Genomic DNA, 26,563 nt, shown 5'->3' on the forward strand with positions numbered 1-26,563 from the left:
TCTTCAGTTCTGCAAATCTGTCAATGGCCAGGGGAGGGAGCACTAAGTGTCTGCTGGTTCAGGGTAGCAAAGTGGTGGACAGACCATGCACTCTACTGCAGATAAAGCTCTGTGCTTGCATCACTAATTTGACAGAGTACCTTTTGGTGCAGGCCTCCCTCAGGTCAAAGCCCTCTTGCCTCTGTTCTAGACAGGGCCAAAGAGCCTATTAAAACTCAATGAAATAACTAATAAAAGGACAGAGCCAGGGTGACTAATTGGATTTACTGCACTTAGTTCAATTGCATTTTGTGTTTTAAATCCGAAGCTATTAAAAAATCCCTTAAACTTTCATCATTCTGCCTATCAGCTTGCTGGAAAAAGAAAAAGAAATCCTTCCTTTGAGTTTTCTGCACGCTCCTAATCAGAATGTGCCATGTGAGATGCACCCAGTTGCGTTTGAGCAGCATGCTAAAGCTGCACTTTAATCAGTGGTTGATGCTGTTTTCCCCTTTGAAGATCAGCTTTTTCTCCCACTCTGGAGGAGTCAACACAAATCAGAAACTTCACACACGATTCCACTGAGTGGCAGGAATCGAACAACCACAGCCTGGAAAGGAGACTTAAGAGGCAGGCTTCAGTCCGAATGCCATTTGCCAAAAAGGGCGTGTGTGGAATACTCAAGCTTCAGATACTCTTGCTTCTGGATGCAAAATGTTGTTTTCAAGTGTCGCAGAGCTGTGATGATGGCCTATTTATTTAACAATTTTTGTGCCATTTAATCACAGCTGCCTCTAAGCAGTGCACAGGGGACCCCAATACAATAAGACTAAAAACAAGTTAAACATATAAAGTCAGAATTCAGATTAAAAAGTATGCTGAAATAAAAAGTCTTCAGTGACTTCAAGATAGAGGGAGCCTCTCTGACCTCAACTGGATGGAAGTTCCACAGAATTGGACCCACAAAACTGAACACACTGCTCCTTGTGGATACGATTCATGGATATGAAACAGGAGGGAAGCGCTAACAGTGACTTCCCTCAAGACCTCAGTAATTAGGCATTAAGAGATCAGGCAGTCCCTGAGGTTTCCTGGACCCAAGGTCTTAAGGGCTTTGTAACATAATACAAGAACTTTAAACCTGGCCCAGCAGTATATGGGCAGCCAGTGCAAGCCTTTGACCACTGGAGTGATGGTCTGTCTCCATCGACATTCTAGCTGTGGTGTTTTGCACCAGCTGGAACCTTGGACTAGGCTCAGGGGTAGCCCCGCATAGGTCATGTTGCAATAATTGAGCCTTGAGGTTACCAATCCATGAATCCCTGTGGCCAGACTATCCCTATACAAGAATGGCCATAACTGGAGTACAAGTCATAGCTAATAGAAGTCATGGAGGCTGTCTGACCTTCGAATGACAAAGATGGATCCTCTTATTTCAGAAGGAGCCCAATCCAGAACAGGCAAATGGATAATTTCCTGGACATAGGGCCCACTAGCCCACAGTGCCTCCATCTTCCCAAGGTTTATTGGCTCTCATCCTCTGCACCTCATCTCTGCACCCAGATATCAGTCCAGATCATGCACACCCTCTCCTAACACTGATGTTATGGAGAAATAGAGCTGTATCATCAGTGTATTTTTGACACTTTGCCCCAGTACTCTGAATGACCACATCCAATGGCTTCATATAGATAGTGGCAAGGTTTTACCCTGTGGTGCACCACAGCGCAAAGACCACGGGGCTGAAACAGTCTCCCAATGTTGTCCTTTGGACACAACTCTGTAGGCAGGGGCAGAACCATGGTAGAATATTGTTTCTGTTGCACAGAGCAGTTCATGAGGCTACTATGATCAATAGTATCAAGAGCCACTGAATTATGGTAAAATAATGGTTGCATAATGCCTTCTGGACCTTAAAGTTCTGAGATTCAAGAAAACAATTCGCTGGCTGGGTTTCCTGTACTTTTAAGGGGAGAAAAACTTACCAGGCCTGCATTTCCTACTTTTGCCTGATCACTTGCCTGTGTTTGATGTGGCATGAAATCAGCCTGTCCGCTGCCACAAGTCCAAGCTTCATTAGAAAGTGGTGTTGCTAGACGAGAAAAGCTGGGAGTGAGACAGCAGTGGACAATTTCAGACTCTTTAAGTGTCCCTATTTTCCAGGGATGTCCTTGATTTAGAGAAGCCGTTCCGGTTTCTGATTTGATCTCAGAATGTCCTGCTTTTCCTTAGGACATTCCTATTTTCATTGGGGAAATGTTGGAGAGTATGGTAAGATGTCCCTGTTTTCATTGGAGAAATGTTGGAGGGTGTAGACTTATCCGACCCCTGAGCCATCTGAAGGCAATCCTGTATAGGGAAGTGTTTTTTTTTAATGTTTCATGTTTTATTATCTTTTTATATATGTTGGAAGCTGCCCAGAGTAGCTGGGGGCAACCCAGTAAGGTGTGTGGGGTATAAATAGTAAAATTATCATTATGGAATGGGACGTCCCTGTTTTAATTGGAGAAATGTTGGAGGGTATGTAATTTTGATCAAGTCATTGTCAAAGCACTTGATTTTTTAAGGCAAGGGAACCTGGGGCTTGTGAGGTGGATGCACTGGCTTATAAATTAAATTTTGCACTGTAGGAGCCCTGTCCTCTTTTGCATCTGGGCATCCTGACTAGGTGTGATCTCCAGTGATTTAAAAAAGTTTAAAAAACAGTTGTTTTGGGGGGCGGGGTTAGATTGAGGAGTTCGTGCTGGAGGGGAGCATACATGTATGGTTTCCCAATGGGGCAAAGAGCGGCTTGGGTGACATAATTTAGTTCAGGAAAACAACAGGAGAGAAAGGGTTATACTTGTCCCCCACATGCCTCTTCCCTTTAGCTGCTTTTCACTTAAAAACAAAAATCACCACACAGGAAATCCTGATTGCAGATCTCCCACATCCAGTTGTGTCCTAAAGCTCATAGCCAAAGGTGAAAGATTCCCACTTCTTTGTTTTTACAGAAACAAAACAAAAATCTTCAAGAAGGATATACAGGAGTGAGCAAGAGAAAGAAATTTGAAATGTTAGTTTGAACTCTAGTTTAGACACCAGGAAGCATTTCAGTGGAAAGGCTTCCACTCTATTGCTTACTCACGGTGCTATGACTGCTCATTCTGGTGGTTTCAGTGCACAGTTATGATTGTGTGTTACGTCTGGGTTGTGCACTTCAGGCTTGCTCGTCTGCCTTAACTGCAGCCTGTCAGCAAGGAATTTCCTTCTGTTGCTCAGCGGCTGTCACTGCTGGAGTGTTTACTTTAACCTATTTTGCTTGGTTTTGATGGTGAAAGAGCACAGGCTCCTGATAATTATTTTGAGCTCCTTCACTGTGAAAGCTAATTCAGACATCATGCCAGGTATCACAGACAACACCTGTTTTACCTTGTGGTATTTTCTTCCTTCCTGATAATAGTCACACCTTTTCTTTTCTTTTTTACCTTATTGAGCATCTTTAGATCAAGGTGGGACTTAGATAACTTGCAGGAACACGTGAGCTATTTCCTTCTAATTTAACAAGAAAGGGTCTTTTCCTTTCTGTGTAACACTTCCTAGGAATTAGAGTCAAGGGTTAAATCAGATTTCAGCAACCTTTTTCAGCCGTCCCTCAGACCATGTGGTGGGCTGGATTATATTTTTTTTGGAGGGGGGGGAATGAACGAATTCATATGCCCCACAAATAACCCCGAGATGCATTTTAAATAAGAGCACACATTCTACCCATGTAAAAACACCAGGCAGGCCCCACAAATAACCCAGAGATGTATTTTAAATAAAAGGACACATTCTACTCATGTAAAAACACGCTGATTCTGGAACTGATTTCAGTTCGTTGGCTGGATTGAGAAGGCGATTGGGCCGCATCCGGCCCACGGGCCTCAGGTTGCCTACCCCTGTGTTAAATGAAGGGCTGGGAACTGCATAGGTCTGGGATAGGTCTGCAGCAGTAGAGAGTGAAGTCAACAGGTTGTCAGGTCAGATGCTGCTATCAGTGTGCTCAGCCTGGGTAGATTTCCTACCTACCCCAAATGTGCCCCGAAAAGTGGCCTCTCTTTGAGTGTGCTTTGAAAGAGTTCAACCACTTTGTTTCCTCCTGGCAAAATCAGAATAATGTTTCCAGTCCTGAAAAGGATGCTGTTTTTATTCAGGCAACTTTCTGGCTTGTCCTGAAAAAAAATCAAAATGATTGGTTACAGCAGTTCACTTCCAGAGCGGTAAGAAGTTCTAGAGAGGCAGCATTACCCAGGCTGCATTTCTTTTGATGGAAAGAACACTGGAGACTTAAAATACTGCTTTATTTACAAGCAACATTCACACTCCAGTGAGGCAGGAGATCTGCTGTGCGGTATCAAGTCAATAGAGAGAGACTCTTTCCTCCTTTGATAACTCCTTCCTTCAGATGTGTCTCACATTGTTGTTTCTTCACACACATATGCCTCCTCTTAGCTGAGTAAAGGAGAACCCCCTTTCCTCAAGGTTTGATTGCTCTTATCTTTAAAACAATCAAACAATGTCTTTAGACTCTCAAGAGGACCATTTCATAACCTACTGATTAACTACCAACCAGCTAACCAATCTGGGCAATTGCTAATCTGCCTAACAAAGGAATGTCTGTCAGCTGTAACAAATGCTTAGTAGGGCCCCAGGTTATGACCAATGGGTGGTATTTAATTAAGTCCTACTCAGAGGTCCTACGTTACCGTATTTTTCGCTCGATAACACGCACCTGACCATAACACGCACATAGTTTTTAGAGGAGGAAAACAAGAAAAAAAAATCTGAATGAAACAGTGGATGTATCATTTTTGTGCTTCATGCTGTGGCCACAGACATGTGATTTGACGGTGAGTTTGGGGTAGCCCAATGCAAAAATCCTGAGAATCCATGTCGATCTGTGCTTTGTAACCACTTTTTTGGACCATTGCAGCCCCAGGCAACAGTGGGTGCGTGATTTTTTTTGGTGCAGGCTGTAGCCATGGACATGCTATGTGATCTGATGGTGAATCTGGGGTGACCCAATGCAAAGATCCTGAGGATACATGTGCATCCGTGCTTTGTAACCACGTTTTTGCACCATTGCAGCCCTGTTTTTGCATCAGATCATTGCTATGTGATCTGATGGTGAATTTGGGGTGACCCAGTGCAAAGATCCTGAGGATCTTTGTAACCACGTTTTAAGTGGGGAGGGAAGGAAAAACATAGAAGGGACAAGGAGCACGAGAGGGGTGTGCGGAGAAGCAGCTGGCTAAGAATGCAAGAGAGGGGTTTAAAGGGGGGGAAAGGAAGGCAAAAGTCCCCCCACCCAAGCCATCTCTCTCTCTCTCTCTCTCTGCTGCATGTTTTCCGCTGCCTGCGAGTCCCTAGACGCAGCAGCACCAGCAGCACCGGAGCACGGAGAGGAATTAGAGGGAAGGACGCTCTGCTTTCCCCTCTGCTTGCCTGGAGGGGAGGGGATTTGCCTGCTCTTTGTTCCGTTTGAGCAAACACAGTAACAAAACAGAAGAGGGTGGGCAGTAAGTCCCTGAGGCAGAATGCAGGAAAGCAGCAGCCTCCTCTCCTCTGTGACGACGCGATATGATTTTTGCCTGATTTTTGCCCTGTACTTGGGACAGTCAGCTCCAGGGACCACACATTCGCTCAATAACACGCACAGACATTTCCCCTTACTTTTTAGGAGAAAAAATCTGCGTGTTATAGAGGGAAAAATACGGTATTTATGTTCTTACATTTATGTCACAGTTCATGCCGGGAACCCAAGGCAGTGTGTGTGGTGCATGTCACATAATGTTCAAGCCACCCCCCACCCCTCTGAGTGATGACTTCCCTTTGCTCAGAGTCTCAAGTATTGGAAAAGAGCAGGCCTGCTATCCTCTTGAGCCTTCAGACCATACTCTGGGTTCAAGGTCAGTATATTTTTGGGTCTGCCAACTTTAGTGTGGACTCTCACAAGCTTTTCCTGTTGTTCAACGAAGGGATGAGGTTGCTTTGTAACAGATATCTGATTAAGGTTTTTGAGAATAAGCTTGGAGAAGTGTTGATTTAGGCTGCAATCCTCGATCCATGTAACTTAGTGGGAGTTTTTTTCCTGCATGGGTGTGTCTGTGATTAAATTAATTATTAAAATTGGGTTTTATTTGTACCATGCTGGTCCCAGATTGTAGTATATGTTTGATTTATCTACCTGGTACAAATGTTTCCTGGAGAAGATATGCTAGAACAGCTATGTAAGTCCAGACTTGCACATATTGATTAGTAATTATCCAGAGATGCATAATAAAGTCAAGTGGGACAACTTGAATTTAATTACGTGGCACCAAGCAGGTTTGCCTAAATGAGCAGTGCACAGTAGAGAGGGTGGCTTTTGATTGTTTAATAAAACAAATTAAGAAACCTCAGAGCAGCTTATTCTTTGTATTGCTGATTTTTTTTTGTTTGTTTGGCTAACCAGCAGGTAGGGGGCAGGTTTGTGTGTGTATGTGTGTGCTGTTTTGGTTTTGTATCAGGTAGCAGGTATTTTAACACTATCCCTGTTGCTAATTATTGCTTCAGTAAACAACAGCTGTTCAGATGCAGCTCAGCTTCTTTATCTGCTTTTAAAAAGATTTGACAGTGCTCAAACTGTAGACGGGTATTGCTGAAAGGGGAGAAAATGTTATAATCATTTCACTCCCCTACTGCTAGCGAGTTTTATGGGCCTTGTTATGGCAGGCATATTAATTGCTGGTGAGCTGACGTGAAGCAAATTAAACAGCTTTAGTGCTGTGCGTGTTTGCACACTTGGTTGGAAGCAGCTTAACAGCCGTCTTCTAGAAAGGTTGGTATGTTTAGACTTTAGATTGTTTCCCACATTAAGATGTTGAAATGCCATAAAAAAATAAAGCCTACAACACAATAGTGGTAATATGCTGTTAGCGATATTTCAAGGCAGCAGAAGTCAAAGGTAAAACGTTGGTTTCTGGAGTGTTGTCCTAGTTCCATGAAACTGTGAGTTGAGTCACCCCAGCTGTTTGGTGTTCAGTTGCCAGGGGTCATCCAAGTAGGCATAGCTATCAGATAATGTTCAAGCCACCCCCACCCACCTGAGGGATGATTTTCCTTTGCTCAGAGTCTCTAGTGTTGGAAGAGGCAAGGCAGGCAGAGCAGGCCTGCTGCTTGTTGCTCACCTGGGTGAGTTTGGTGCGCTGACATAGCAGCACCTTCCATTCCTTCCAGAGCTACACTTTCACCTGTTCTTTTGTGAGTTCCTCCGGCCTCTTTGCTGCCTGGTGGGCTGCGTGCAGAACAGCTGAATAGGAGCCGTGGCTGTAGTTCACGAAGCAGTCAGAGGTGTTGGCGCTGGGGCCTGCCACACTCAGCTGACCAGAAAACAATTCTTGGCAGCAAGCTCCATTTTGATCTGCCAGGCGAGAGGAACCTTGTTTGACAAAGCTTCTGCTTGAGGTGAAAAGAAATCTTAAGGGAGTGATTTTTTTGTTTTGTTGTTGTTGCAAGGCCCAGGCATCAGTGAGCTGAAGCATGAAGCAGCAGTAATAGCCTTTATTTGTGAAACTCTGTGGGCAGTGCTAAGCTGTTAAAATGCAGGATAATTAGAATTCTTCAAACAATAGCAAAAGAAATGCAGACTCTGCTTAAATGGCACAAGGCATACTCTGCCCCCTTCCCCCAACCACTTTCTGAGTCTCTCCCAAACTTTTATCCTCCACTAGGCGGTGCTAGCGTCACATTTGTGGTAGAGCAAATGTGGAAGAACTGATGACTGGTTACCTATAAGGCCTTTTTATGGGTCTAAGCCCCATTTATGATTTGAGCAGGGGACATATTAACTGTGTAGCAATTTGCACGACCTACAGGGAGCACATGCAGCTTAACTGATGTTTAAAAGACAGGCTCCTTTTAAAGGTTTACCTGTCCCTCCTTATTCAGGTTGTTGACATCCCAACAAATTATTCAGGTTGAAAATCCCAATCCTGTTTTCAGGAGTACCGCAAGTGCTTAGTATCTTTGATCAAAGCAAGTTGCACTGGTTGCTCTCTTGTAGAGATGTGAACTGCAGGCTGCTCCCCAACCAGTTTGAGACTTTTCCCATTCATGCTCTCTGTTTACAAGGGAGAGAGGTGGGAGAATTGCCAAAAAGAATTTGCATTTTCAGGAAGCCTGCTGCTCCTGAAAGAGTTCTTCCTTTGAGCTGGAATTTTGGTTTTCAAGGACCCTTTAAAATCAACGTCTCTGAAGTCCTGTAATCAAAATCCAGAGGAAATTGCTTTTTTATTTTTTTATAAAGCTCTCTACTTATGAAAGTGCATTTGTAATGGACTTACAAATTCTTATATTACTTCTGGGCTCATAAACTGTGCTTAAATGACAGAAATGAAGAATGAATGGCCTTGGCTGAAGTGGGAGGTGGTGGAGCTGTTTTTGACTGCCAGCTTGTAATTTTAAGTTATGGATCGGCCAGAAAAAGTGCAGAATGTTGCTTCTGTATCTTTCTTAAAACAGATACACTGACTGGTACCCTAATAATAAACAAACTTATTGGGAAGCAATAAATTCAGGGGAATTTACTTCCAAATATAAGGGTGTTTAGGATTGCAGCTTTTGCAGGAGCTGATCGTAGCATTGGGCTGAGGTACCTTCACCCCCCCCAATAAAATATTTGAGGGGTCTGCCCTCAAATGGTGTGTGCCATGTCATGTGACTGATTGTGCGGGATGGGGCTTACCTGACCCCCCCATATTTTATTCAAGTTGGTACCCCTGACGGTTGTAGAGATCCACAGTTCTTGCACTACACAGAGTCTGTTTGCACTCTGGCCTTTGTGAAATCTGGACCAAACTAGATGTGATGATGGCAGATCTGTGTGCAAAAAGAGTTTTTGCCACTGAATAATTCAAGTGGCAGGTTGGGAGGCAATTTAAAAGTGTAGCACTTGGGGCAGGAGAAAGCAGTTGGAACTGTCTGCTCTGCCTATGCTTTCCCTTGGGAGTCTACTTTTTACTAGCTACTCCTTCCCTGGTCATATACACCCATCAGAAGACACATGGCTTTAAAATAGTTTCAGCTGGAAAAGCAGTAGTGGGGAAGGGCTCATCAGTAGAGGAGAGCACTGTGTTGGGTGGATGGGCGGGAATAATTGAAGATGGGTGACAAGGTATCTCAAGAGCTTCTGGACCTACTAGGAGCCCCCTTGAAATTACTCCTGGGTGTCTGTCTCAACACAAGTGAGCCATTTGTATGGACCGGCTTATGTTCTCTTTCCCATAACACCATCAGAGATTTTCTGGAGGTGTAGCATGGAAAACATCCTGATTCTCATGGCAAGAACTGCACATGAATGCCCGGAAGGGGCCATCTAAAGCGATCTCTCCATGATAGCTATTCCACGTGCACAACATGAGTTTGCCCTGTCCTGTGAAGATTATTTGAACCGTCATACAGAATGCGATAATCTTTTAGCTATAAAATGCAACAGACAGATTCTGTCTCTGCTGTAGAATTTTCTGCAGTGGCTTTAAAACAAGCAACCCAGGGGAAGACTCCCATTTTCTATTAAACCTGATAGGTTTTAGCGTAATTCCTGTGAAAAACCTATTGCTTTCATTGCCTTCTAAATTGTATGGGTACAATTTCAATGAGGGATAGAAACAACACATTCCCAGGGGGTCAAGTGTGAGTTTTCTGTTCCTAAGTGTCTCAGATTAATTAGATCCTGTAATTTCATCCCCTGGAACAATTTGCCGGTGCTAGTTAGAGGACGTATCCAGTAATAACGTTAAGGTAAAGGGTCCCAGTATTTGAATGAGTTTTGCTTCCTCAAAACTTCAGCTTTATTTTAGGAAAACCTGAAAGTTGTTGACATATGGCTGCCCTAAGCTACAAGGGAACAATGATTCACTTCAAACATTGTTCCATGCCAGCAAAATTAGGTAAAACAATTAAAGTTGATTTGGCACTCCTACGCGCGCACCCCCCCCGACTTTTTGTGATAGGGAAAGTGATGAGGAAATTTACTGAGAAGCGTGGGTTAACACTTGCTTGGTGCATGTTTGTATAACCTCTCCAGGAACAAATCAGGATAAATGCTCAACAAACAGGTTATTTGGAAGTGACCTAGGAGCCACAGGCAACCAAACCAACTTCCCCCTCTGTAGTAGCCTCAATCATAGATTTATAATATTTCCCCCTATCTTGGTCCTGAACGTAGAAGCCATGGACTCTAAAATGCACCATTAGGTAATGGGTTAATTCTGAATCTATTTTTCCTCTTATGGAGGACCCCAGGAATTCCTATTCCTCCATGACATAATTTGAAGTCAAGTTATTTAATAGAAAAGTTTACTCAAAGTTATTAGTAACATGAAGAGACCCTCATGCAAAAGTGTGTGTGTGGGGAGAGTGACTGAGAACTAGAAAGACGTTAGATACTGGCCTAAATTTTTTTAGGTCTTCCTAAAAAAGATCAACTTTTGGGGTCTGCTGGTTTTTACCTTTTGAAATATGCACATTTAAATTGGGGTTGCTATATCTCATTCCCTTCATTGGATGGGGCATGAGTGCAGCAGCCCCTATGTGATTGTCCAAGCCTCTGCTCCCACAGGAGAGCCAGGTTCCCTTTAAGATGGGGTGATACCTGCCTGTTTGGTAGCAGCACCCCTATTCACGACATTTATTTATAGGAACAATTTCCATATTACCTTAACTACAATAGTCCCTAAGTGGTTTATTAGGTTAATACAAATAGGTCAAAACTACCTATAAAGTAAAACTTCAGTTAAAAGGTCTGCTTGAATGGGAAAAGTTTTCCAGGAGGTAGTGGAAATCCTATAGTGGAAATCCTATCTGACCTCAGCTGGAAGAGGGACTTCCATAAAATTGGACCCACCAGACTAAACACATGCCCCCTGCTGGATGTGAGCCATACCTCCAAGCCATGGGGCATCACTAATCTTGAAGCTGGCCCAGTAGCATAGCAGCAGCCACCAGGGCATACTCCTGAGCATTGGAGTTATGTGCTTTCCATTCTACATTTTGTAATTTAACAATAACTTTAAATCTCTATAAAACATATTCCTGTTTATACTTGCATAAATGCAAATGCCACTACATCTACAGTTATGCAAATCTTCAGCAGTTATTTTTCTCCTTCTCAGTAGTTTGAAAAATTTGGCACTAAAGCACTTGTAAAGTCAACAATAAAGGCCATCTTGAAAATCATAGGCTGCTTCCCCTACTACCACTGCCAAGATTTCACTAGTCTTCCATTTTTGAGCAATATAGAGTACAAAAGAGGCTTGCTTTTTTTTTTAAGTTTCCTTCTGTTGGCTAGACTTTTACATTTACAAGTGATGTTTATTTGTCAGGGTGCCAGTACATCAAACCTCCAGACAAAAGTTTGTGGGTTCTGATCAAATTTCTAGAACTTAAAAGCCAAAATAACTTTTAACACACTTTAGGGACTTGTTAAAACACTGGTGGTCCATGCAGTTCACAAACCATAGAGTCTATGCCATTGCTTCAGAGACCAAATGCAGTTAATACTGTTCATTATTGTTGATTCCAAACTCGGAGCAGGACACCTTAGGTGGAATGTAACTTGTCAACTGAAAGGGCTGGGTACATATGGCTGCAATCTAAAAAAGAGATTGAGGGGCCAATCTACGCATTTTGTCAAACGTACGTTTGTTTGCAACTGGCCATCTTCTTATTTAGCATGAATACCTGCAGTGGGTCTGGCTCTGGCTCTGGCTCTGGATCATAGTCATAGTCAATTTATTTTCTTTCCATCTCTTAAAGTTGTTTTCCTTAAAGGATTTTCAGTGTTAACAAGGGTACATACGATGTCTCTGTTTTCAATTCATCGAGTCCTTTCTACAGGTCAGTTACGTTCGGTGTGAGACACAGCTGTCACAGACATTGTGAAGGGGGGGGAGAAATAAGGGGGTAGTGATTTTTCATTCTTTGGCTTAGTGTATGTGCAAAGTATTTGTGCCAGTGTTGTGAGGATAAGTTATTTATTTAGCTGTCTTTGTTGGCGGTGCAAGAGATTGGAGAGCCCAGAGTATGGTTGGTTGCATTTAGCTGATTGCAGTAAGTTTTGTTTGTGTGTATGAGGGGGCTGGCGGTTGTTGGGTTAAATTAGCCCTATTGATTTCTATGCTGTCAAGGGGTTTATTGGGCTCTGTAATAAAGGCAAGCCATAGTCTATTTATTTATATACCACATTTCCCACAAATACATTTGTGCTCGACGTGTTTCATAGGATATAAGAAATTCACAATAATAGTACAAAATCATAATAGAACCACAGCATGGCATTAAAAAAAAAACCCAGTGTCATTTTCCTGATGAAAATCATGCCCCAGAACTACTTGCCCTTGAAAATGCTATTGGCTGCAATAGTACTTGTAATTATTGTTTTTTAAATATCCTTTTCTTTTGCACAAATAGGTCAGATTGCTTTTTTGTACCCGCCTCTTAGTGGAGGGGTCTGTTACCCAGGTCTTTATAACACATATCTGATTGAGGTCTGGGATGATGGGAGTTACAGTCCAACAACAGGTAGAGAGCCACATATTCCCCACTGCAGACCTAAATGGATATAGGCTAGGTTTGACAGGTGCTGCAGTGATGGGCATGCTTGCTTCACCGTTTACGAAGCACACAGTTCACCCTACCTCCAAGATACAGCTTCTCAGTACAGTGGTACATAAATGTGAGTTTTAATCTGGGTTTCTGGTAGAGCATCTATAACTTTTTGTCATCTATCTAATCTAGTCTGGCTCTGGATTCATTCAGCACACCCCAGTCTGGTCATATGACCTAGCCCCCCCCCACAAGTGGTCCACTGCTGAGGCAGACCAACCATTAACAGAAAATGTGTTGTTTCGGCTACAATGCTTAATGTTTCCTTCAGTAAAATCAGTGTAGTATATCCCCAGATAGTAAACTCTCATGACTCGTATTTGAGACAAAATGTTGCTGCTGTCCTGAAGCTGGACTTGGCTCTAAGCTAGGATTTCCCCCTTTTATATCAATAGTTTATTAGAGTTCTGGCAGTATTATAATATGGTAATAATTATAGATTGGCTTAACACAGCTGTTATAAGGATACACTACAATGTGAAGCACTTTGAACCTTCTTAAGTGTTATACACGTGTGAAGTATTGTAGTGCTGTTGTTGCTGCATTTAGTCATTACTCTATAAAAACGCTAATAATGCTTTCAGGATGACATTATTTCCCTTGTAAAATGGAAGATCTGTTTCTCTCATCTGTGTGAAAATACCAAGTCTGTAATCAGCATTTTTTTTTTTTAAGGTGACATAGAATAACCAATTTGGGCTGGATGAGCATGTTTGTCAAGCTACAGTTGTCACTACAAAGCAAATGTGATGAAGTCTGCCTATTCTACCTAACATAAAAACATGCAGAGTGTTTTGAAGGCAGCACTTTTCAGCAAATGGTGTGAATTTGGATTGAAGGCTCTTCAGGCCTTGAATGACTTATCAGTGTCAAACTGGTTATATATAATCAGCTGCTTTAATTAAGTGCTGTGTTTTTTAATATGAAAGGGAATAAGCCTTCATTTTTCATTTTCTCTTAGCTTTATGATGCTTAACAATGTGAGGTGTAGTTAATGCTTCTGTAAAGTAGGCCGCTAGAGAGATCCCATGGAGTAATTTGCCTTGCTGAGCTAGCAGTCTGGGCCACTGGGCAGAGGGGGCAAGAAACAACTCCCAACTGGGCAGCAAATGAATCAATACTAGCAGTACTGGATCACTTTGCATCTACAAGTAGGAACAGAAAAGCAATAACACAGTTATAATGTCTGACACACATAGTTAAGAAAACAAATCTAAACGCAGACACATTGGCTTGGCTTTTATTGGAAAGCCTAGATGCAATCTATAGTCATCAAGGTGTGGAAAAATTCAGGACACATATAAAGTTCAGAAGGCAAATTAAAAGAACAATACAAATCAGACAAAATTTACATTTCAAAATAGCATGAAAGCATTTTGCCTAAAATACTCTGAATCTCCTTATTTTTTGTAGGGTATTTATTTTAATACATTTTCCCCCATTTCTTTTAAATTTTCTTGTTTACAAATCCCCCAAAGTCTCTGTCTCGTGTAGGAGCATGTCCATCTCAGAATGATTGTTTTTCTCTTTAGTGTATAGCTAGAGAAAAGGCTGCTGGTTGGGCCTTTATCTAAGTCTAGATGACCATCAAGAGAAACTATAGTTTGGGGGCGACCTGTGCCTAAACCAGGGAGAAAGAACAAGGGCACAGGAAGTAGAAGCTTTAATTCTATTCTGACATGTAACACACTGGATATGTTTGCGGTATTCCAAGTCAATAACATTCCACTACATTTTTTGAGCATGAACCTAATTCCACAGTTAGAGCTGACAAACCTCTAATACAATGCTGTTAAATCCGAGTTAACAGAACTGCAATCCCCATACATTTCCCAGATTAAAATAATATGTGAAATAATGGCACTGAGCTGTGGGTTTCATGAATCATAGTTGCTAAATTTGGGCTCTTTGAAGGTTGAAAAATAAAAACAAACGTAGCTGTTAATTTGCACTTTAATAAAATAACAGCTTTTATTCTAAATGTCAGCAGTTCTGTAGCTTCTACCCAAGGGGTACATGAATAGCAACAGCACTGATAGTGTGGATTCAGTAACTTGCTTGACCTACTCATAGCCTGTTTGACAAGACTCCTACTGTGCAGTTGAGAGCACACATAATACTATAGAATCTCGGTGCAGAAAGCAGTTAGGAAACTATTTTTATTTCACCCCTTCAGGTATTTAAGACACATTCACCTGCCATTTGTTGCCATTCTGCATACTGAGTACAGCACAATTAACCTTTCTCCCCCTCCCACCCAAAAAACCCAAACAAACCCCACAATATTTTAGTCATTTTGTGGCTGAAAGCAGCACTCAGGAACAAGGGATCTTATCCAGAAATACTGAGGAATGTGGGAAGGAGTAGCCCTAAAAATAAGATGCTCCTCTTTGTCTTTCCCTGCCCACTTACAAATGATGTAACCTCCTCCCACTGCATTTTTAATCAGGCATGGTTCAGTCCAGTTACAAGTGCTGAGCTTTTTGTAACTGGTGTAGTTATAAAATTTGATGAAGGGGCGGCATATGAGCAGAGGCCAGAAACCAAGGAACACTTTAATGCAGATTCTTTAGCACAGGAAGGCTTAGTGGGAAGTACATACGTGAATGTTATTTTTTAATGTTATCTCTGCAAGTCTGAATGGTAGTCTTTTTTTTAAAAAACCAGCACACTGGAAGCTGAGAGTCTCAGAATTTTGGAAGAGTGATGAATTCTGTTCTACTGAAATAGAATGCATATTGTGAGATTACATGACCTAGATTCCTCTGAAAGCAGTCTCAGGCATACTAAGAGCCACTGTCTCCCAGTGATGTGATTTTGTTATAAAGTTAGGTGCTGGAGTTCAAACCTGCCAGAGAGCTCTATCATTTGGTATGCGCCCCCCCCCCCATATCTAAGATCAGGGACAGCAGACTGTGTTGAGAGATGCACTTGGAACATATTCATATCAGAAGCATTCCCCTTGATTGTTACTTCAGATGTTACAGAGCAGATGCCCAGTATTGAAACCTGCCTCAAAAGGGCCTGTGTTAACCTCTGCTGTTTGCATGTCTTGAGTCCAACCATATTAGATTGGACTGTCTTTATGAGCAGGTCATGCCAAACTGTAGTGCTATTTTTTCCTAGAAAAAGAGGTTCTGGAACTCACCATGAACGCCTCCCTTGTTCTAATGGCAATGCCACCCATCTGAGAGGTGCCGGAACCGAGTTCCTGTGAGGTTCTAGCTGAAAAAAGCCCTGCCAAACTGTATGGTAGCTTTATGATGTGGATTAGGCACTAAGTTAATACTCTCACCTTCCTTTTTCTTGCAATTCATATGTGTGTGTGTGTGTGTGTGTGACTCTTTTTGGTGGACAAGAGGTTTAAAGGCTAGGGTATTAGTTTAACTTGGTTTTCCACCTACCCATGTTGTTCTGTGTTTTTCCAGTGAAATACTGAAAACCTTCCTTTCAGAAGACATAGGCAGAAGCCCTGTCATTGTGGCAGCAAGCACTGCACCAACTTTCCATTCATGTACATTTGCAGAGCACCTGAGGCTGCAATCCTAAACTCGCTCACTAGAGAATGAGCCCCATTGAACACAATGAGACTAAACTCTCTGTGTCAACATGTATAGGATTGCTCCTTTCACCACATAACACAGCTTTACATCCCACATTTTAAAAATACACAACAGAGCCGCAAAATGAATAAATACACCTTTAGGGCTGGAAGAGGACAAGGCAAGCCCAGCCTACAAAAGTCTTCTACTGTCATACATAAATCTTATTGAGTTGCTCCCCTCTTAGCAGCGAGTGGCGAGGGCCAAGCAGGGCACAGGAAGCGGGGCGGAGTGGCTGCCCCACACCAACCTTTCCCACAAGCAATTGAAAGAGAAAAATGCACTGTTTTTAAAGCTAATACAAAAATATTAACACTTCTGTCCATTAGTATACACTGTTATATCTCTACAATATAACTCTTTATACTGTACAGCTATAACATAACAAAAGGTGCAATTCCTTTAAAAAAATTCACACACTGCACATTTTTATCATTTTATTTTAAGTATAAACCTTTTTTAAACACTTTACATAAATTAACTCCTCTGAGACTAATATTTGATGTACAGTAAATTGTAATTCATATAAAAATCCATAAACAACTTGTCTCACATAATTTACAAAAAAAACAAGGTTTCCTTTGCTGCTCTGTGACAAGGATTCTACTTGCCATTCCCCCACCCCACCCAAGGCAAACCACGTTATCATTGTAAAATCCATTATTAAATTCCCATTGTAGCATAAATTGCTTGTGCCAATGTCCTTTTAGAAAGAAGCACAGTTTAAAGCCATTGGGGTGTCCATAAACAAGAGTTTTTGCCCCACATTTTAAAATGAACAAAGATATATACCACATCCTATGCAGAGAGAGGAAGAGAGCAAGAGAGAGAGGAGGAGAGAGAGACTAGTTTCTTGTAAGCAAAGGTCAACAATTTAGTAATATTTGGAAACACTGTATGGATCTGTTTCTTAGTTAAAAGACAGTGCCTCAAAAGAATAGGCAGCTTGTTGCAAACCCTTTAGGTCTTCCTTGTAATACTTTCAGTCCAACTCGAGTGCAGCGATATGCATATGTAAACATATTCTTTAAAGCAGATCACCTTTAAGGTCATTCAGAGTAGGGAAAAGCAACTCCCAGTTTTTCTTTTTAGCAATATCATTCTTCTGGAAGGCTCTCTCTTTGTTGCAGAGTCTTATTGGGATTGTGCTACAGAAAAATCTGAGCAAAGGTGTACATTTAGGCTCAAGTAGTAATGCAGCAAAACAATTTGGTCTCCCTCTCAGAAGACACTGGTACAGGGTCAGTCTCTTTGGCAGCCCAGGCTCAACCAGTGTGTTACCTCTTTCCAATCTCACTTTGCCTAAGGAACTGTATATTGTTAGCGCTGTCTGCTAATTCGGGGTATTGCTCCACGGAGAGTACATAGTACCCATCATATCCTTGGACTTTTCCAGCACTCAACAGTTGCCTCTTTTCCCCTTCTGTCCATAACCTGGCACCTTCCTCTCCATCTCTCACTCTTTGTTGTTCTCTGGCCCAGGCATTGGAAAGAGCCCTTTGCCTAGCCTGCTCTAATATCCGTGCCTTCTCCTCATCAAGTGTCATGCCGTAGCGCACATGAAGAGCCAGTGCACCATACTGCATTTCAACATCGGCAAACCTACGAGTCCTGCCGTTCACTACAGTGGTAGACTGGGAAACGGTGACGTTGATACCATTTTCTAGGGCCTTCCGTCCGCTAGTCAGTCTCAGCGTGCCCAGGTCACTCTCTGGCGAGGTGGTCTTTATGAAATAGTGTGTGTCCTTTCCTTCAATGGTGAAATGCAGGTTTTCCAGGTAGTATGCATTGTTCAGAACAGCTGCCACTTTGATACAATCCTCGTTTGCAATGTTAAGCACATTAGTCTGCACTTTGCCTTGATTGACAGCCAGCATAACCCCTTTCCCAATCAAAGACTTCACAGTTGCGAACCACAACCACGATTTCTCGCCGCCGGGTCTGCGCTTGCTGATCTGGACTTCTGCCATCTTTCCTAGGGACAGGAAAGCCTTTGCTTGCCTTGCCACTTGTTGTTGCACTCCAGAAATTGGCTGAAAACAAGAACAGACAGAAGTTTTACAAACCATCTGTAGCCCCTAGATTCCAACAGTCATGCATTTATTGGCACAATGCCTGGAGCTGACAATAGGATATGCCACAACCGACACTGCCAAAGAGTTAATTGAATCCACATACTGAATTCCACTGTTACAAGTGCTATTTTGTTTGATACTGTTTGATGTTTTTCTCATTTTTGTCTGTCTCTAGCACTGAATCACTCCAAAGAAATTTAAAAGGTGGTACATAAAGGATTATTATGCTTAATACTTGGCATTTGCACAAGTATATCGTATGTTAATTAATCCATCATGAAACCAGTTGTACAAAGCTGTAGCATAAACATTTTCCAGATGGGGAAATGGAGGCAGTGAGGCTAACTAGCTTGCAAAAGGCTACAGAGGCAAATAAATGTTAGGCAAGGGTTAAAATGAAAAAACCTTATTTACATCTAGCTAAGCTCACAGTGCAGCTCTTACCTTACAGACAAAAAACATTGTTTGAAAGGATTACTGCACTTGTTATTGATCTAAACATTTCTAGCAATTTCCCTCCGAATCATTCCTATTGCAGAAAGGTTGAAAGACCTAAGATCATGGTCATGAGTTTCCTCGCACATTACATCACTTGCGTAATAATTGCAGTGTTATATTATCCAACATGGAAACATAAGCTAGGTGGTGATAAACCTATTGTAGGCTTCTTGTCATTTACCTTGAACATTTAATGCTTCTCATAAAGCGAAGTTACATACATAATTGGTTGAAGTGGCACTTGTTAAGTGAGGAGTAGATCACTTAATATATGTCTCCACTGGCATTCAATAACCAAGGTCCATTTCACTTTGCCCTGTGTGGAGGCGTGTACATATTTAAAAGTACTTAAAAGGCATTAATTTGCTCATTCACCTAGTTGTAGCGTAAAGAGAATAATTTCAAAGCTTTCAAAGACCCAATGCCCTGAATGTTGGCCGCACAGAGTGGTACCAAAAGTTGAGTGAATTGAGGGATGAGCAGGCTGTGCCAGGGAACATTTCCCTCTGCCATGGGCAGTGTTCCCTCTCAGGCAATTTTCTGGTGGCTGCACAGCAGTGGTGGGTGGGGCAATGAGAGTGACTCTTTTGTACAGCAGAATACAGTCCAGCCGCATATAAGCCAGAGGTTTCTACACATGCATCTCTCCAGGCAAGTGAGAGGCGTTATTACGGTTCAAAGACATATTCCAGTCAGACAAAACTATAGGTGCAGGATCAGTGATGGGTGTGGGCTGAGGAGGGGGCATGACCCGAGGAGGCCTGGATTTGGCACCTGGGCCTGAAGTGCCTGACGCCTAGACTAGGCAGGTGGAAGTGGTGGATGGCTATTGAGCCAGGAAAGGACAGAGCAGAAGGGGAAGAGCCATGGCTCAGTGGTTGAGCACATGCTCTGCATGCAAATGGTTGTAGTTTAAATCCACAGCATCACCAGGCAGGAGTGGGAGAGGCCCCATCTGAATGTCACTGCCAGTCTGTGTTGCCAGTACTAAGCTAGCTAGGTCGATGGTCTGATTTGGTATAAATGGTCTTATGTTCCCGTGACCTGCAATGCAAGAAAATGGAGGAGGGAAGAAGCTAGAGCTATTTCTTCAATGCACTTGCTCCTCTTGTGTTCAGGGCCTGTGCACAGGAAAAGAAAGTATATGCTGATACAATTTTATGGGTTGTGTGAATACGGTTTCTGCTGTGAGAATACAGCTTGGGAAACTGATGCAGGTGGTGGCTTCTTGACCTATATAGCACGTGAAACCATCCTGATTCTTTAATTTAAAAACCAGAGAAGTTACAAAGATCCTTTAGAACAATTGTCATGAGTGAGCACCTGTTCTAAAGTTTCTCATTCCTCGCCAGTAACTGAAAACTTGATGGCGCATGGCCTTTTGATCTTTGAATAGTTAAGATTTATAATCGCTATTTTCCTAAATACCAGATAGGGCTTTTCTGTTTTACATTCCATTTATTTTTGTCCATCATTTAAACTGGCTACATATTTCTGGACCGCAGGAGATTTTTTATCAAAAAATTTCATAAGCACCTAGAGTTTTTTTGGCTCTATGAAATGTAATGGGTTTTACCTGAGGTAATTTCACATTCAATATTTTATCTTCACATATAAAACATGGTTAATATTAAAGAGAAGTAAAATTGTACTGGTGCTTGGTATGCATAATTTATATCACCTGTTCTTCTGTTTATTTCACAGTCTATTTTTTATTACAGTGTTCACTTTCTGCCTTGAGGCAGGGTGCCGGTATAAATCCAATCTCCAGAGCTTCCACTGGGAAAGTTACAATTCTAAAAAAGGGTTTCAAAATACTATTATTTATTGATTAGGTCTATCCTTCTTCCTATTTTAGTTTGCATTATGAAAAGCCAATTAGGATATGTCGAAATTCAGACCTAATCTTTAGCAAATGCACCAAGCAAGAGCAGAATTAGCATCTAGTCTATGGATATCTTGTGAATAAAAAATAGTCTTTACAAAGTGCATTTAAATATTTTTTAATGCCACATAAGCCTTTGAGGATTATAGTGCTCAAACAGCATGGCGTCCTTTATTCAATTTTGACACAGTTTAATATTCACTTTCTTTTTTTTTCTTACCGGTACGTCATCCCACTGCTGACTCTTCACAAGTTCATAGGAGGGCTCTGTTAAATCAAACTTGGGCACAGGGAATCCTGGGATAGCATTATGCAGGTGGAAGCCAAACGTTACCAGCCAGCTGTTGACATCTAACAAAATAATTGTGGAGAGAGAGGTCATATTTTCAATCCCTGATTATTTCATTTAACTTTACAGAAGTTTACATTGGTTGGCCTGGATTCAGGTTTGAGCCACAATTAAATATATTTTGGGGGGAAACCACAGTATGGTTATATATTAGCTCATCTAAACATTCTTCTTCTTCTTTGGAAAATGGCAATATAGATGCAGAATCCATTCTTATCCTGAGCCCATGAGAGTCATCTGCACCTCCGCTTTCAAACTGGAAGCTGCCTGTGTGGCTCCTGCTGCACATGCTCTGCAAGCAGCAGCTGGATTTGTTTCCATGGCTTGTGTTGCTGGACTGGGCCTGTGGGCCTGACCACACTTTCATTTGTCCCACGATCTCAAGTGATTTCAAGCCATGGGTTCGAGAGGGTGCCTCCCCCACTTTCCCTGGGAATACCCACTCCTTACTGCTTTATCAGAGCACACATCAATCTGCAGAAAACCTGATTGATGTTTGCTCCCATTCAGCACTAAACACTGGATTTTCCCGAGGAAAGCAGTCGTACAAAAAAACCAACAACCTCTCTCAGACCCAGGACTTGGAAATGCTTGAAATCACGGGACAAACGGAAGTGTCAATGGGCAAAGTACCAATTTCCTTCCTTACTCATTCATTCATCTAGCAGGTAATCTGCACTGTCAAAACTCACAGCCACGTGCATGCAGCTCGACTGCTGTGTGTGAATACCTGTAGTTCTGGTTTGTTGCCTTTAGATTTCATGGACTTTTACAGTATCTGCAGGTATTATTGTTAGCTGACATGATAAATGATCTAGGGTCTAGAGCCAGAATAACTTATTTCCTCCTCTCAACTTAATCTTCATAAGCAATGCACCCTTTCTAGACAAAATCCCTTTGCTATGAGATGAGGCCAACAACTTTGTAAATATTCAAAGTAGTCAAAATCTCACACCATTATTTTTTAAATATGTTACATGGTTGGTTCCTGATGGGTGCAAGATGGAGAAGGTAGTGTTCCATCTCCCCAGCTATTAAAGCACAGAAGATTCTGTCCTGTAAGATTCTGACTTGCTTCAGAACTACACATGACTGGGAACCATGCAAATTCGTGAAAATGTTCCCATACCTGTCCTGCCCCTATTACGGCAAAACAAGCTACTAGGAAGAAGACTTTACGATAATTTTGACTGCTGGAGATAAAACTCAGAAAATAACTGTTTTAGAAGGCAGGGAATGAATCTAGTCCTCCTTTTATTCAGCACATAAAGTCAGGAGTTGAAGGATCTGTTTTTATGGGAAGTGCCAAACTAGTACTCTTGCAGTGTAATTGGAATCTGTCTACACCATTGCTGCAGAGCAGAAGGATAATAATACAATAATGAGGAAAGAGGCATTCTGCCACCCATTCCTCTTGCACCACATCTTAGTTGTAGATGTACTACTAAGAAGTTAAATTATGCAAACAATACCCACAAGTACTTTTGAAACACTGTTCTTAGGGTGCTGGGAGTGCTAGGATAAGTATTTGAGCTGAATGACCACTGGATCTTCTCATCAAAGTGGGGAAGGGGGAAAAGATATTTGTGGACAACATTTTATATAGTAGTTATCAACATATAATGGGTACAACAAGTAGCTTTAGTTTTGTGAAACTTGAAAAGTGAAAGTTGGCAGTAAAAAGCACGTGGCAAGCAGGCCTAGGTCCTGCATTAATCCATTTGGTCTGAGAACTCCTAAATTACCAGAAGAGATGACAAAACAGTGGGAAATAAGAAACACTATTTTTCATTTAATATGCAAATGAATACACTGCCACAAACAGCAAGTGGGAGTGATAGCACATTATTTTTCATACCGGTAGACGATGGCTTGGAAAGATTCCCTTCACAAAGATGATCATCTGAGGTGTTATCATGCAAGTAACAATCCCTACCAGGCACTCTAGATAAAGTTGCCATCTGGCATAATATCACCTATAATATTCAATACATTACTAGTTTATAAATGGTTGCTGTGGGAACTGTCTAGTCACATACAGAAACATCAAAATTGTGTTTTCCTTCCTGCAATTCCTTTGTTCTGAATCTCTTAAGAGGGCTGTAATATTCTGCAAGGACAAAGGACAGGGCCCACTATGAGGAGTGTTGACCATTCCTAGCCAAATGCCAGTTAATGATCCCAGGAGATAAAGTCCATCGTTATTACTGAAGCAATGGCCTTCACAGATGTATTTTGGAATATATTTTACACAACTCTATTTGCTTTTGTTCTCACTGAGATGGAATGAACTAGAATATGCATGGCAAAAACTATTTTGCCTTGGTGGCCTATATCCTTCATCATATTCAGCACACACTGTTGTCAGCTAGATAGCGTACAAGTAACTCGCAATTTACACACATTTAACTTGTGCACGTTCAGCTTTACGCACTTGGCAATTAAAAAAAAAAATTAAGGGGGAGGAAAGGGTGTGAGTAGCCAGTGAAAAAAACACTTTGGCAATCCCACCTACTACTGAATGCCAAGAGTTTTGACTCTACACGATTTTGACTTCACGTACTATCCCTGGAACATAACTCCTGTGCAAATTGACTGTCACTGGTAATTAATTCCAAGGTGTTGCGTACAATGCCATTTGCTAACCAGGTAGATTATGAGCAAACAGAAATTCCTGTCAAGTGTAAATCACTAAAAAAAAATACCTTTATTTACCTGTGATATAATCTTTCACATCATGTATTCTGCTGGCTGGGTTGTTATTTCGGAACATATATAGATTAAAAGGAGCTGGATCCTTCCCTATTTTTTTCCAGATTTCAATGTCGGGTGTAGTCCAGCGGCCTGCCAGTATGTCATAATCTCTTTGCCCAAAGTGAATCAGTTTGGTCAAAGGGTCATAAAGGCCTCCATGGAATCCAATCACCAACTGGAAGTCAAGATTGGAGTCAAAATAGATCTCGCCGTAAGCTGTGTACTGGATCTGCTTCAACATCAGACCATTGCTGCTAAAAACAGCGAGTGGCGTGCCCGTGTTGTCCGAAGCGATGTAGAACTCATCTCCACTGCTGATCTCCATGGCAAAGAGGTGTCCTTGCAAGTCATAGTAGAGAGAGGTGATTTCAGAACTTGAATGGTTGTATACATGAGTTATCCTTGTAGGATATGTGAGGTCAGCATAAAAAAACTGGAGGTGTTGTCCCAGACTGGTTTTACTGGAAACTCGTCTCCCAAGCCCATCGTAACGGTATATCACTGTCCACCCACTGCCTTTGCTATAAACTCTGGTCAGCAGGCCCTTTGAGCTGTATTCAAATATCTCTGTACCCCTCTGCCGCAGGAATCCATCTTCATCTAAACGGTACTGTACATCACCTAGCCGGGTGATTCTGTCTCTCAAGTCATACCGAAGTGGTGTTAAACGAGCACTATTACTTGGATTGAGCAGATGGAGATTGCCGTTCAGGTCATAGTTGTATCGCCACATTATTTTTTCGTTCAGGTAAACTGTCTGTAGTTGCCCATCGACATCATATTCATACGCATACTTGGTTGTGTTAGCAAATGGCCCTATTTTAATTTCTCTTTTAGTTACCCGTCCCATGTTATCATACTGAATTGTAATCCAGTACATAAGGGATCTGAATATTTCATACTGAATTTCTTTTATGCGGCCGTGAGCATCAAAGTGTTTTGTGTAAGTCATTACAGCTGTGGAAATTATCTGGTTAATGTCATAATATATAACCCCAAATTTTCCAAACTGCTCAACTTTTCCAGAGATGTCATCAAACTGGTAAAGATCAATAGGCAATGGAGTTTCATTGATTACACCTTGCATGCTAGTCACTCTGAAGCTATTGTCATAGCTGTAGTCAAATCGGGCATTTACCATTCCATCTTCACTAAAGCGGAAAATCTGCCTGTCAATCAATGGGCCAATTTGCCTGTACCTAATGGTGCAGATAAACCCATCGCTCTGGAGGTTTACTGTTTTCAGAACTCCTGCTGTCTCATCATAAGTAAAACTGACTCTTGTGCTATCATAGAGGATTTCAGAGAGCCTGGTCTGCCTTCTGTATTTGAAAAGGACTCTTCGACTTGTACCCAAGAAAGCAGTTTGTAGCAGCTGCCCTTCCTCATTGTAGTCCATGATGACAGAAGCATTGCTTTCAGGGGGATTGTAGATGTTTCGATAATAGCCAATGGAACGGATAGTCTGCATAGTATGGCGAGCAACACTAGGCATGGTTATTGCAGAAAGCCGATCCAGTAAGTCATATTCAAAGATGTACTGCCGTTGACTATGCAGCAAGAGGACCATAGACTGAAAAGGAAAGGAAAAGGAAGTTTAATCCAATGCCAAAACCACTGTATGATAACAGCACTTTGTTTGAGTAAATCATCATCTTCTAAATTGAGTTATCCTTGACCTTACATATTGGTAATTATTCTCTGCCTAATTCATTTGGATACTTAATTGTAAGGGGTTTGGTAATTAGTAGCTCCAGACTCTTAATGTGCTACTTGTTGTGACTGAGCCATTCTTTTATCAGGCACTCACAGCCAAACAGCAGATTGTCAATGGATTTGGATAAGTCATGTTTAATACTGGCAAAAGTGAAACTGTCTTAAAGCCAATAACTCAGGAAGGGAACAACATATGGAAGAGACAATTTCACTCCTGTAATTAGAGATAATTTAGCGAGAAGTTTACTAGCCTGAAGATCCCTGAACTTCCTCTTCCACATCTATTTGTCAGATGGGCAAAGCAATTTATTTATTATTTACATCAAACTTTGTAGAGTCAATCAGCCACGAAATGACTTTTTTGGGGAGGTAAAGCTTCAGTGGTGTTGCTTGTTTACATTATTCACATGAAGATGTATGAAACAGTCATAATATATCCCTGGCTTTTCTTATCTAAGGCAAAGCCTGCTCTGGCTCCCTGAAAGTGATGTCACCTTAAAAGATAATAGAAGGCAACACAATTGGATGCTTTCATTACTTCTTGATTGATTCCATAAGACTGAACATATGAAGCCCTCAATTTTAAGACATAACATATTTAGAAGCACTTACATTATGCTCTGCTTAGTACTGTGCTATGCTAGCAAAGCGTGGGATTGAGTTTCCAGTGCACATATAAAGGAGTACCTTATCCCTTCTTTTGGCACAGGAAATTGCACTCTCTGCCAGGCGGCAGAAGTTACTGGCACTGCTGCACCAATGCTGGGGAAATGCCCTTATACAGCAGACACAGCCACAGCACATGTGTGAGAGTTCGGATTTAAAGAAAATGTGGTACAGTTTATCTTGCTAGTTCATCTGTAAAACTTACAGTGTGGATGCAATCAGGCTACCAGTGACATTTGGCAGGTAGTGACTAGAGGTAAAAGTCTTTTCCGTAATGGTGACCTGGCTTTGGAGCTCTCAGTAGAGCTTTGCTTGGCACAAAGTCTACTGTCCTTTTGGTACCAGGTGAAAACCTTTATGCTCTCTACACCTT

At 41.7% G+C, this 26,563-nt stretch overlaps 1 protein-coding gene and 1 long non-coding RNA gene across 55 annotated transcripts in view; one reads left to right on the forward strand and one right to left on the reverse strand.

Annotated features, from left to right (window-relative positions):
• The window catches only part of LOC310770532, a 66,195-nt gene that overhangs the window by 15,464 nt on the left and 24,168 nt on the right, over positions 1 to 26,563 (forward strand). Inside the window, exon 4 of one of the 5 annotated variants that reach the window (XR_014552239.1) lies at positions 26,234 to 26,358. The exons of the other annotated variants lie outside the window; for them this stretch is intronic. This is a non-coding gene — a long non-coding RNA (uncharacterized lncRNA). The remainder of the gene's footprint in view (positions 1 to 26,233; positions 26,359 to 26,563) is intronic. 5 annotated transcript variants of the gene reach the window in all.
• TENM3 (teneurin transmembrane protein 3) overlaps positions 14,087 to 26,563 on the reverse strand; it is a 1,278,808-nt gene continuing 1,266,331 nt past the window's right edge. For all 50 annotated transcript variants that reach the window (XM_083630968.1, XM_083630934.1, XM_083630945.1 and 47 more), the window contains 3 exons: positions 23,770 to 25,381; positions 20,926 to 21,056; positions 14,087 to 18,280 (listed from right to left, as the gene is read on the reverse strand). In XM_083630968.1, the coding sequence (XP_083487094.1) occupies positions 17,525 to 18,280; positions 20,926 to 21,056; positions 23,770 to 25,381 (2,499 nt within the window). In that variant the 3' untranslated portion in view covers positions 14,087 to 17,524. The remainder of the gene's footprint in view (positions 18,281 to 20,925; positions 21,057 to 23,769; positions 25,382 to 26,563) is intronic.

Source organism: Podarcis filfolensis (genome assembly GCF_964270895.1).
Source record: "Podarcis filfolensis genome assembly, chromosome: 9".
Taxonomy (NCBI): domain Eukaryota; kingdom Metazoa; phylum Chordata; class Lepidosauria; order Squamata; family Lacertidae; genus Podarcis; species Podarcis filfolensis.